The sequence below is a fragment of the Leptodactylus fuscus genome, chromosome 1, assembly GCF_031893055.1.
Source record: "Leptodactylus fuscus isolate aLepFus1 chromosome 1, aLepFus1.hap2, whole genome shotgun sequence".
In the NCBI taxonomy this organism is placed as follows: Eukaryota; Metazoa; Chordata; class Amphibia; order Anura; family Leptodactylidae; genus Leptodactylus; species Leptodactylus fuscus.
This window is the reverse complement of record NC_134265.1, coordinates 106,557,344-106,570,079: the sequence shown is the minus strand read 5'-3', so window position 1 is coordinate 106,570,079 and position 12,736 is coordinate 106,557,344. Positions and strand designations below refer to the sequence as shown.

Below are 12,736 nucleotides of genomic sequence, written 5' to 3'. Positions count from 1 at the left end.
AGACCCTTGTATTAAAGCCCCCCATAAATCACCCCATTTTCAAAACTGCACCCCTTAAATAAGCCAAAACAACATATACCTAGTAGTTTAACCCTATAAGTGCTTAACAGGAATTAATACAAAATGGAGGTGAAATTTTCAAATTTGAATTTATTTTACTAATATTTTCGTTTAGCCCTAGAATTTGCACATTCACAAGGGGTTAAAGGAGAAAACGCATCCCATAATTTGTTAGGCAAGTTCTCCCGACTACTATAGTTACCCACTTGTGGGTGTAAACTAATATATGGACGCACAGCGAGACGCAGAAGGGAAGGCACAATTTTAGAGGGCAGATCTGGCTGCGATCAGTTTCAGGAGCCATGTCGCCTTTACAAAGCCCTTGAGGTGTCAAAACAGTGGAAACCTCTAGAAAGTGACCCCATTTTGAAAACCGCACCCCTCAAAGAATTTATCAAGTGATGTAGTGAGCATTAGTAACCCCGAAGTGAATGTGCAAGCTGTGCGGAGTAATTTGGGCACACCAAATCCTATTTTATTTTCCCACCAGCTCCTATGACGCGGACGGGGAAGAGGGGCATTCTGGGGGATCAGCGCTGGTGTATTATCTCTCATAAGCTCTAAATATGGAGGGGACCCCTGAAAAGACTCACACCGCTTACACATTTCCTTCTAGTCGCAGCCACTTATGTTCTAATGATTTGGCGACTTTTAGGGTTTTTGTCTTCACATTGTACAAGCTAGATTTTTATTTTTATCTTCTGGCAATGTGGCCATATGAGGGCTTGTTGTTTGCGGTATTAGATGTGCTTTTCAATGCCGCCATTTTGGGGCCTGTAACTTATTGACTACATTTTATTAACTCTTTCTGGGTGGGATGTAAAAGGAAACATCAATTCTGGCATTGCTTTTTAGCATTTTTTTTTTTTCCCGCGCAGTGTACAGCATAAGTAACATGTTACCTTTATTCTGCGGGTTGGTACGGTTACGGCGATATCTCATTTATATTATTTTTTAATGCGTTGCTGTTTGTGCAGAATAAAATTCAATCTAGGGAAAAAAATCATTATTTTTGCATCGCCATCTTCTGAAAGGCATAACATTTTTATTTTTTGCTAGACAGAGCTGGTTGAGGGCTTATTTTTTGCGGGAACACCTCTTCTTTTTATTGGTACCATTTTGGTTTTCATCTGACCATTTGATTACTTTTTATTGAGCATTTTGTAAGGGAAAGGTGGTGAATAATCATTATTTTGTGCGGTTTTCTACGTTTTTTTTTACGCCGTTCGGGTTAAATAATGTTTTAATTTTATTTTTCAGGTTATTACGGACGCGGCGATACCAAATATGTAATGTTTTTTTCTATTTTTCTTTATTTTACATTTTAAAACATTTTATATGGGGAAAATGGGATTTTTGGGGCTTTATTTATTTATAATTTATTTTAAACTTATTTAAACTTTTTTATTTTTACTTTTTTCTAACTTTTTTTTTCTGTCCCCATGGGGGATTGAAGCAGTGATCGGCTGATCACTGCTTCACTACATATACACTGCAATACACGTGTTACACGTGTATTGCATTGTATAGGAAGCTGTCAGCCTGTGTAGACGCACAGGCTGACAGCTTCATTTACGGCAGGATCAGCCAGGAGCGAGGACAGGGTAAGTGATGGGGCAGACCGGGGGTCACTGATCAGACCCCGGGCTGCCCCCTACGAACACCGGCACCCCCCGAAACCGGCGCGGGGGGTGCCGATCGGCACCATACTACACTGTAACCCAGGAGGTGCCGGCGGTCATGTTGACCGCCGGCATATCAGGGGTTAACACCCGCGATCGGACCCGGTTCCGACCGCAGGTGTTACAGGGCATTGTCAGCCGTGTATTACGGCTGACACCCGCTGTGCATGGTGCGCACACAGGTTCTGTGTGCGCACCATGCATCCGCAGTAATAGTACGGCGGTTTGCGGGAAGCCCTTCCCAGCAGCGCCGTACTATTACGGCGAATGTCGGGAAGGGGTTAAGAAACACATTTTTTGGGGGGCAAAGTTTTAGATTTTTGTTGAGGTTAAAATGTAAATAAAACTGTATAAATGTGGTATCCCCGGAATCATATCAAAACATAGAATACAGGTGACATGTCATTTTTGCTGCACAGTGAATTCCATAAAAATAAAGCCCGTAAGAAAGTTGCACAAATTAACTTTTTCTCCAATACCTCCCCATTCTGAATTTTTTTCCAGTACATTGTATAGAACAATAAATGGTAAAATTATAAAGAACAATTTGTCTTGCACACATTAAACCCTCATATGGCTCTGTGGACGGAAATATAGGCGAGGAGTCAAAAACGAAGGGGTTGATTGAAAATGTTGCTGTTTTCTGCTTCTAAAACCTCTGTAAAGCTGGGGACCAATGTGGCAGAGACCCTGTGGCAAAAACCAGCGTTTTACAGTTCTTGCAAATTGATTGCATTCTAGCAAATCCACACATTGTGGAAAAACACACACAGCGGATACGCTAAGGTTTTGGAAATCGCACGAAATCGACGACGAAGCTGAGTGTAGGCGAAACACGCGTCAGGCGTTTCTTATTATCCCACTGGAGATGTACTGAATAACCCCCTCTCTTTACTGCCATATTCAAAGAGTAGGAAACATGTCTACACCTATGGGTATGTATTACTGATCCCATCTGGGACACTCTTCATTCCATGTCACTTACATGACCACTATTTGGCGTACTGTGGTTTAACTAGCCATTATCTAGGTTATTTAACCCTTGGCTATTATATAACATAATATAGTATCTGTATGGTGACTCTATATATGGATTTTTATTTAACATCTTTCCTATTCTGGCATATTTGAACTATTTGGAGTTCTTTTAGTCTTCATCCGTGGGAGGGTTGCGGTATTCAACTGCCACGTTGTGGGGGATTTTCCCGTTTGTCTTACCGTTTTTTGTATGTATTGTTAATTTTTGGATATTTATTAATAAAATTATTCATATGTTTATATTATATTTTGTGCCTTGGGTTGTTTTTGGTTGAGATTCAGAATATATTTATTTTTTGAGTAGCTAACTGTGTTTTTACTGATGGTATGTGAGTCATAGACAACAAACAGATTTCTTTATTGTTTTCAGATAGCTCTCTTTCCCCCTACGCCCAACAGCAGCACAACTGGGGTATTCCTGCCCCTATGAGCTGTTAGGACAGGTGGAATTTTTAATTACCTAACAGCTTTTGACCTCTATAAGAGGCCGGAAGACCTGCTCCTCCCTTGTGTTTTTTTCTGTCCTGTGGGACAGGACAGGTGGTCAGGGGGGGAGCAGATGTTCTGACCTCCTATAGGGGTCCACTGCTCTCCCCCACCGGTACCTGACAGCAGAAGATCTTTTTCTGGACCTGAAGGACGCCTACCTCCACGTACCCATCTTTCTGGCACACCGAAAGTTCCTAAGGATTGCCGTAGACATACAGGGGAAAGAGGCGCACTTCCAGTTCGCAGCCCTCCCGTTCGGCATATCCTCCGCCCCCCACACCTTCACAAAGGTCATAGCTCCGGTCGCTGCCGCCCTGCGCCTTCAAGGCATATTCATAGTCCCGTACCTGGACGACTGGCTTCTGAAGGCTCATTCAAAGGAGGTTCTTACCACGCAGGTGCAGACCGTCGTAGCTCTACTAGACAAGCTGGGGTGGCTGGTAAACTGGCAGAAGTCAGTGATGGTGCCATCAACACGAATTCAGTTCCTGGGACTTATTCTAGACTCTCTCAACATGACGGTCTCTCTACCCTCTCCTCGCAAAAGGAAAATTGCTCGGGCGGCACATCATTTGTCTTCCACACGGAAGGTCACCATCAGGACGGCGATGAAGGTCCTCGGATTGATGTCCGCTGCCCTAGATGCAGTTCTTTGGGCTCTATGGCATATGCGCCCTCTACAGAACGAGATCTTGAGAGTCTGGAATCACAGTCCTTCAGGTTTACAGAAGCCAATCCAGTTAACCATCAGCACCCGGCAAACCTTGCCCTGGTGGACCCATCTGCGAGATGGGAAGTCCTCGGTCCAGCCCGCCTGGACCCTGTTGACTACAGATGCCTCCCTCACAGGCTGGGGAGCTCATCTGGGGGAGACCCCGGTTCAAGGTACATGGAATCAGCGGGAGAGGACGCACTCATCCAACTGGCGCGAGCTTACCGCAGTTCATCGAGCCCTTCTGTCATTTGCACCACTTCTACGAGGGAAAGCGGTCAAAGTAAGATCAGACAATCTGACGACAGTCCACTATATCAACAAGCAGGGAGGAACCAGGTCCCCCTCGCTCATGCAAGTCACCAACCTGATCTTCTCCTGGGCAGAACGAAACCTCTCCCAGCTGGCCGCGGTACATATCCAGGGCCGCCTGAACATCCTAGCGGATCAACTCAGCAGAGGCCGGCCGACCGCAGGCGAATGGTCCCTGAACCAGGACATCTTCCACTACCTGACCAGGAGGTGGGGTCTCCCCGAGGTGGATCTGATGGCCACCCAACACAATGCCAAAGTAGAAAGGTTTTGCTCCCTGTATCGGGAAGACAATCCTTTGGCTGTGGATGCCCTGTCAATACCATGGAGGTTCGAACTGGCATACGTGTTCCCTCCCATCCCGATGATACCGAAGGTATTGGCGAAACTCAGGCAGGACCAGACTTCGGCAATAGTGATCATGCCGTTCTGGCCAAAAAGGGCATGGTTCACCGACCTTATCCTTATGAGTCGGGGGAACTACTGGAGGCTTCCAGCAGTCAGGAACCTGGTGTCACTGAACAGTCGGCCGTGCCTGGGCCTAGACAAATTCAACCTCACTGCCTGGAGGCTAACCGCGCCATACGCGCAGACAGAGGATTGTCCCAGGGAGTGCTAAGTACCTTAGCCCATTCAAGAGCAGAGGCAACCAATCAGAGCTACCAAAGGATCGCCCGGATATTCTGAGATTGGTGTACAGGCAGCCACCGCGATCCAGACAGAGATGCAGTCCTAGAGTTCTTACAGAACGGCTTGGAGAGAGGACTAGCACCTGCCACCCTCAAGGTTCAAGTGTCAGCTCTATCTGCTCTCCTGGAGACACGGTTATCACAAGATCCTCTTGTCAAACAGTTCCTTAGGGGGGCTGCCAGGCTCCGCCCCCAGGTACGGCCCCCTGTCCCCAGGTGGGACCTGGCCGCGGTTCTACAAGGGCTATGTGCGCCCCCCTTCGAACCATTATCTGAAGTGGACTGGAAGTACCTGTCATTTAAAGTGACCTTTCTGTTGGCAATAACCTCCGCCAAGAGGGTTGGCGAATTGCAGGCTCTAGCAGCCTCCGAACCTTTCATAACTTTCTTTCCTGACAGAGTACAGCTAAGGTTCGTCCCAGGATTCTTGCCGAAGGTACCCACACTTCAGAACACCAATCAAGTGGTCACCCTACCGGGCTTCTTTCCCTCCCCTGCCACTGAGCAGGAGGAGAAGCTACACACACTGGATCTGGTAAGAGCACTACGTATCCACCTGGATCGTACAGCACCGTTCCGAAAATCAGAGAATCTTCTGGTTAATGTGTTTGGCCACAGTAGAGGCGCTAAAGCATCAAAGGTAACCCTGTCTAGATGGATCAGAGAAGCTATCAGCTGTTCCCTACGGGCTCAGAATCTTCCTGTTCCAGATTTCCTACGAGCCCATGCCACCCGATCAGTGGCAACATCATGGGCAGAGACACGATTCCTCTCTCTAGAGCAGATATGTGCTGCAGCCTCTTGGAGCTCACAGCTGACTTTTGCCAAACACTAAAGATTGGACTGGCGTACGGCCGATGCTACAGCATTTGGGCACTCCATCTTGGCATCAGCCTGCCAGGAGGTCCCGCCCTAGGGGAGATAATACTTGCTAAATCCCCAGTTGTGCTGCTGTTGGGCGTAGGGGGAAAGAAAGATTATGAATGATAATCTGTTTTCCCTTAGCCCAAACAGCAGCACAAGGCTCCCTCCCTAAGAGGTGCTATTGTACAGATTTTGTGTATGTGTGTGTAGCTCTTGGCATAGATTGCTCTGTATATCATACTTGTTACTAACACAAGGGAGGAGCAGGTCTTCCGGCCTCTTATAGAGATCAAAAGCTGTTAGGTAATTAAAAATTCCACCTGTCCTAACAGCTCATAGGGGCAGGAATACCCCAGTTGTGCTGCTGTTTGGGCTAAGGGAAAACAGATTATCATTCATAATCTTTCTTTCTCTGTCAGGGATTTTTTTTTTTAGCTTCATTATGCCTTGTATTTACAGTTCAGTGTCCCTGGATCTCATATATTATCTTCTCTTGGGCTTTTCTCAGCTATTTGTTTGCTATTTATGTAATATGTAAAGAAAGCAGATACTACCAGTAGTAGTGATAATGGATGGGGGGCAAAGATTGCTCTATATTGTACACACCCAAAGTATAACAGAGAAATGTAATATATACAGCAGTGATAATGGGGCTATTAACAGCAGAAAAACTGATGCGAAACCATGCATGAGGGGTTATACAATCAGAGAACAGACTCCAAGGAAGACCCTGCAGATCTTTCAGCTTCTCATGAAGGGGGCAAACACACACGAGTTTCCGTGCGCTGATTCTGATGCAGAGTTCGTGTTAGCATCCGTGCGGAAATAAAGCCTCCTATTGACTTCAATGGGTTCAGTTTTTCTGCACGGAACCCATTGAAATCAATGGGAGGCTTTTTTTTCCACGTCAGAATCCGCGCCAAAATACTCCGTGTGAATGCCCCCAAACAGGAAAATTAAAATTAAACCAAACATCAGAGAATATTTGGCAGAGGAGAATGATTTTGATGTTCATGATACCTAATATATTCTTGGAAAGCCTGGACAACCTTCTTGGTGATACTGGGAATATGAATAGTGTCGAATGGCTCCACAACTGCACAAGTTCCTCCTTTATACTTTCCAAGTCGAAACCCCACAGTCTTGTCTTCAGTATCGGCTCCAGCGCCAATCAGAAATTCACACTTGTTTCTATACTCTGTCTGAATAAAAAATGCCATGTATGAAAACGACAACAAAAATACGTGAGCACCTCTACATACTGTATATATGAAGTAGAGACAATTCTCAAATCAGTCAGTCCTGTGTAAAGTCTTCTTGCACCCACCAACAATGGAAAAAATGTACATCTGAAGGGACTAGGGAGTTAAAAATTTATATTACAACTTTAAAAATTGTTATTCGCATATTCTGTGTTTTCACTTACGTATACTGATACAAAATACTAAGTATAATATGGCCATCTACTGTAAATGAGACTAAGACAGCATTCACATCTGCGTTGGCCTCTTTGTCGTTTAGGCCCGCTGTGGGACCTGAACAACGGAGAGACAGACCATTAACACAGTGGTTACAAGCGGACATTGGAGGACCCCATTTGAATATAATGGGGTTCACTGTGTGTCTGTCGGGTGTTCGTCGTTTTCATACTGTAACCGAAAGAGATAAAAGTCCTCCAAGCAGGACTTTTCTCAGCGCCAATTTATGGTAGATACTGCGGCAGAGTCGACTGCAGCACAGATGTGAACTTAGCCTTAATCTGCAGCATGTCACCTTTTGCAATACTGTATATTGAGTGAAATCTGCAAAAACCAAACACTGCAAAGTCCATTTAAGCTGGGTTGAAATTATGGCACACCTGGCGTACAGTTGACACACATATATCATCTGTTGCTGCCCGTGCTTCCGTGGACCGATTCATTCAATGAATAAGAGCCACAGAAGCACGGCTGCAAATTTGGACAGGAATAGGACCTATTCCATATTTTGCAGCCCGGACTGTTGGCATACAGGACCATGTAGTTCATGGTTCTGTGCACAGGCCCATAAAAGCACACTGACCTTTCACATGGTCATCTGAAAAGGCTAAGGCCCCACGTTGTGATCTACATCGCAGATTTTTCTGCACTGCTGGTCACAGAAAGTCCGTAGAGATTTCCTCTGTGGACTTTCCACTTCCATTATGCCTAGAGGGAAACGCTGCCGTTTCCACTGGTATAACTGACATGGCTCAGGCTTGAAAAAGGTTCAGATAAGAACCGAAACGTCGCTGCTTTGAATAAAAACACACATTTTCTAAATGTTGGAGTGCTGCCATTTTTTCCATTTCTTATATAAAGTTGAAGATTAGCCACCTTCTAGTTTGGCTTTGCACCCGGTTTGTATGCTGTGCTGCTTCTGCATTTTTTTCTACTAGATAGATAGATAGATAGATAGATAGATAGATAGATAGGTAGGACTGGACCTATGTTTAGCTACTGATTAGTAGTGTCAGAAGTGTCAGGTGGCGACTCATTTTATTTCATCCAAAGAAATAGCTTGATACAGACTGGGCAGGGATATGGCACCTCCACACACCCTAATACACCAAGTATTTGCCATTGGAAAGTAGATTTTTTTCAGCATGTTCTGCATCTATCCACAGTAAAGTTATTTAAAGTAATAGAAGCGTAAGAAAAATGGAGATAAAGTACCTGAACTGGGGAAGGCCTTACTCCTTCCAAGGGACAGCACACTTTATTATATTTCTGTTTCTGTACAAATAACCATGGTAATAGAGCCTTATTATTGTTTCCAATTTCCCTGGTGAGACAAAAAATACAGTGTAATAAAATAAACATCTCAATACATATCTGCTACGTTATTTATACTATGTAACTATTCAGCTATGTGGAAACTAGCACTCACTTCCCCATATATATTAGCTTACAGACTCTTTCTTATTTTAATGAAATGTTATTAGCTCAGAGGCTCCACAGAGGAATTGCTGCAAGTGCTTCCAGTGACTGGCTGTAATGGTCATATGACGTGACACTATCACTGCCAACAGGTAAACAAAGACCAGTGGGGAAGACAGGAGCGGTGTTTCTGGAATAGCAGGAGAATTACCAGGTAAGTAATGAATCTATTGTTTTTTGCAAAAGTGTTTTGATCCCTTGGATAGACTTTGCCCAATCTTGAACACCCCCTTGAAATGTCCTTCAGACTCCATAAATATAGGTTGAGGTCCTGCTATCTGTTAAGCAGCTGCATTAATATTTTTGGGCCACTACATAGAAGTGCAGACAACTCTCTGGTGGAGACTGAAATGCTTCACAAATATTCAGTTCATTAGCATCAATAAAGTAAAAAGATGGCTGCTGCTTCCCATCACTTAAGTTGGGAAATCTGAGTATTTATTATTTTAATGGTGAACAGCTAGAAGCAGTGGAAGTCAGATGTACAAAGAAGCTCTCCGCCTCTTTAGTTTTGTTGCACTGTGATCCATAAAGGCATGTTAGCATGTAACTACACAACGTAACACACTGTCCCCTTATACATCTCAGTCATCAGACACAGTGTGGCTAGCTTGACAAGTATAACTCCCTGGTATCAGGACAATCTATACTTAAGTGTTTGTCTGATCAGAAATGCTCAGTTTTCTCAAAAATGAGACAGAAAACCATATATCCCAGGAATCCACCATTTACACACACAAATGTATCTTGATATTAGTCTGACTGGTCTTGATATTTGCGTAAAAGCACCCTGAGATTCATCAATCTGCATTCAAATGAATAGCTGTCCAGGTTGCCTCAGCCATCTTTTTTGGTGTGGCCTGCTGGGGGAGCAGTATACCTACCAGGGACAGAAATAGACTTGACAGGCTGATCAGAAGGGCCAGCGCTGTCCTGGGGAGCCCACTGGACCCAGTACAGGTGGTGGGTGACAGAAGGATACTTTCCGTGGTGACCTCCATGCGGGAGAACAAATCCCACCCCACCTATGGGACCTTGATGGGACTTGGCAGCACTGTAAGTGACCGTGTGCTTCACCCCAAGTGTGAGAAGGAGCGCTATCGCAGGTCCTTCCTTCCAACCGCGACCAGGCTGTATAATCTACATCAGACCAAGCGAAGATCACTCCGCACAGAGAACTAATGATTATGATTATGAAGTCTTCCTTCTTTCTTCTTCTGTTCCTTAGCTGCTATGGACTCCTAGTATATCTTCTCTTCTCAGTATATGTATGTCTACTTCCGTAATATGTTACTGTGTATTATCCTGTATCTGTATTACTATGCTGCTGTAACACACTGAGATTTCCCCACTGTGGGACTACTAAAGGATTATCTTATCTTAATATGTGTGCAGCTGAAGTCTGCTAAAGCCACTACTTGTTAGTATCTCTGCCATGCCTTTTATAGAGGATCTTTAAGGGATAACTTCTATTAAAAACTTAAAGAGATTGCACCGCAACGTCCACTAGCAGAGAGATCTTCAGAGTATCCTAATTAATAAGCACTTTATGAATATATAATGATATGGCTGTAAACAGGGACAATGATCTTTTCCTTGTACCATTCTCACAACAACAGGGGTTTTCTGAATGGAATGGTTCTTTGGCTATCTGAAGCAGTCTCATTGAAATGAATGGAAGGATGATGTGCCTGTACTGCCACCACTACATTCAGAGCAGAGAGAAAAAAACTTTCATCTTGTGATTAGATCTGAGCCAACAGGCCCTCAATTATCTGCAAATCATCTTCTATCCTATGGATAGGCAATAAATTGACGACCCCGATTTGAGCTATATGTAACTAGTCATACAGTTTCACTAATGTAAAGAACAAATATGGGAAAAATTACTTTGTGAGCCTCTGTAGCACATGTTCACATTCTTGTTCTTTCATTTTCAGTTGCTCTTCATATGGAACCTGCCACAAAGGAGTCACTACATCTGCAATCTGCTTGCTGAGGGGCTCCTCCTGAGCAGTCTCCGTTACAGCCTTCCTCTTACTATCTGACTGTTCCTTTTCATCATCATCTTGTTTTCGCTTTTTCATTATAGGATCAGCTTTTGGTTTTGCAAGTCGGACAGTCAATAATCGGTTCTTCCATGTTACCCCATGTATGACTTTCATAGCTTTGTCTCTTTCCTCCTGACTTTTAAAAGTTACAAAAGCAAATGTTTGTTTCTGAATAAGTTTTATTTTATGGGGGTTTAATCCATATTTGGCAAGAAATTTCTTAACGTCATTGAAACCAATATACTTTGGCAAGTTTTGGATCTCTACTTTAAAAATCTCTGATGTGAAAAGGTCATCTTTAATATATCTATACATTCCAGCATCACTGGTTTCCTCTGCACCATCGGTCATTTTAGCTGTTGTTTCACTTGCAGCTACAGCTGCATTATCATCTTCCATATCAACTGTGCCAGATTGTGTAGCATCTTCGCCAAGTATTTTCAAGTCATCTTTATCCAGTTTATTGCCATCAGAATTTTTGTCTTCTTCCATATTTTCAAGTGGCATTTTAGTAGGATTGGTCTGTGCCTGATCAACAAGGCAATCTTTTTGACCCTCCAAATCTTCCATGTTGTTTTTGGTCCTGGAAAAAAATTGAGAAGAAATAGTCATTTCTACAGTTAGGAACTCATCCCTTGTGTGCTTATTCAAGGCTTACTTTCCACTGACAATTTCTAACCTGAAGCATTTATCACCTAACCGTTGAATAAGTAATAACTACTATATTATGGGGGCCTAAAGGCCAAAACTGAAGACCCCAGTCTACCCAGCTGCAAGAGTGGACTTTTGTTTTTCCGATACAAAAATCAAAAGCTTTCTACACTCTGTCCTATTGTTCAGTTTTAGAGATGAGCGAGTACTGTTCGGATCAGCCGATCCGAACAGCACGCTCCATAGAAATGAATGGATGCACCTAGTACTTCTGCTTTGACGGCGGCCGGCCGCTTAACCCCCCGCGTGCCGGCTACGTCCATTCATTTCTATGTGAGCGTGCTGTTAGGATCGGCTGATCTGAACAGTACTCGCTCATCTCTATTCAGTTTGTTGTATATGCAGTATGTGATAGGTTCCCCTACTGTTGGAATACAGTATCAGTTGACCATATCTCTGACCCTTATGGATAACACATACAAGTATAACGCAAAAGGGCATTACTAACCTGTCTATATGGGCAATTAACTAGCCAGCTCCTACCTACATATGGACATAATTTATGTATATATCTATTTGTATCTGTAAATGATAAAAGTTATGTTTTACCATGGTTTCCTCATCACCTCCCACTCTCTGTCCTTTTCCCATATTTGTTAGTGATTATATATTAGGTGGTGGACACCAGGATGGTAGAGGCAAATTATAAATACAATCCTAGAGGAGATTATTGTTCGTACATTAAAACCACACATGGTGCCTGCAGTGGCTGACAGGATTAAAATTTAACAACTCTCACTCTGTAGTGGAGCCCTAGGCAGATGCAGGATGGTGCAGCTTACGTCAGCTTTATCAATTACATATCTATCAGTCGCCGTTACCTCTTCTAGTTCACTCTCTGCAATGCATGAGACTCTTACATGGGGGCAGCCATGTTAACACGTCATCGGAAATGACCTCTGACATCACGTCACGTTACCGGACGCTGTCAATGTTTCCTAAAGCGCATTAAACAAAGTTACACGAATTCAGTTTTTAGTTGCCGAAAATTAGGTGAATTTGCATAAAGACCGCGAGGCCGTGATTGGTTTGCAAGTTACCAGGCTCAACGACAAATTAAAACTCGCATTTAGAGCGGATATGACATCAATTTGAAGTCTCCAAGGCCGCCATATTGGTAAAGAGACGGCGTGACGCTCCGTATTGGTAAGGACTGGGGGTTGCGGCGTGA

The 12,736-nt window shown here is 43.8% G+C and overlaps 2 protein-coding genes across 3 annotated transcripts in view; one reads left to right on the top strand and one right to left on the bottom strand.

The window, feature by feature from the left end:
* TRMT2A (tRNA methyltransferase 2A) overlaps nucleotides 1–12,447 on the bottom strand; it is a 29,357-nt gene extending 16,910 nt beyond the window's left edge. The window contains exons 1-4 of the mRNA XM_075275262.1: nucleotides 12,387–12,447; nucleotides 10,694–11,437; nucleotides 8,540–8,648; nucleotides 6,867–7,048 (exon numbers count right to left, since the gene is read on the bottom strand). Of these exons, the coding sequence (XP_075131363.1) occupies nucleotides 6,867–7,048; nucleotides 8,540–8,648; nucleotides 10,694–11,424 (1,022 nt within the window). The 5' untranslated portion in view covers nucleotides 11,425–11,437; nucleotides 12,387–12,447. The remainder of the gene's footprint in view (nucleotides 1–6,866; nucleotides 7,049–8,539; nucleotides 8,649–10,693; nucleotides 11,438–12,386) is intronic.
* A 277-nt stretch (nucleotides 12,448–12,724) lies between these two features.
* RANBP1 (RAN binding protein 1) overlaps nucleotides 12,725–12,736 on the top strand; it is an 11,434-nt gene continuing 11,422 nt past the window's right edge. For both annotated transcript variants that reach the window (XM_075275280.1, XM_075275272.1), the window contains exon 1: nucleotides 12,725–12,736. This exon is cut by the window's right edge and continues 132 nt beyond it. The gene's annotated coding sequence lies outside the window, so the exon portion shown is untranslated.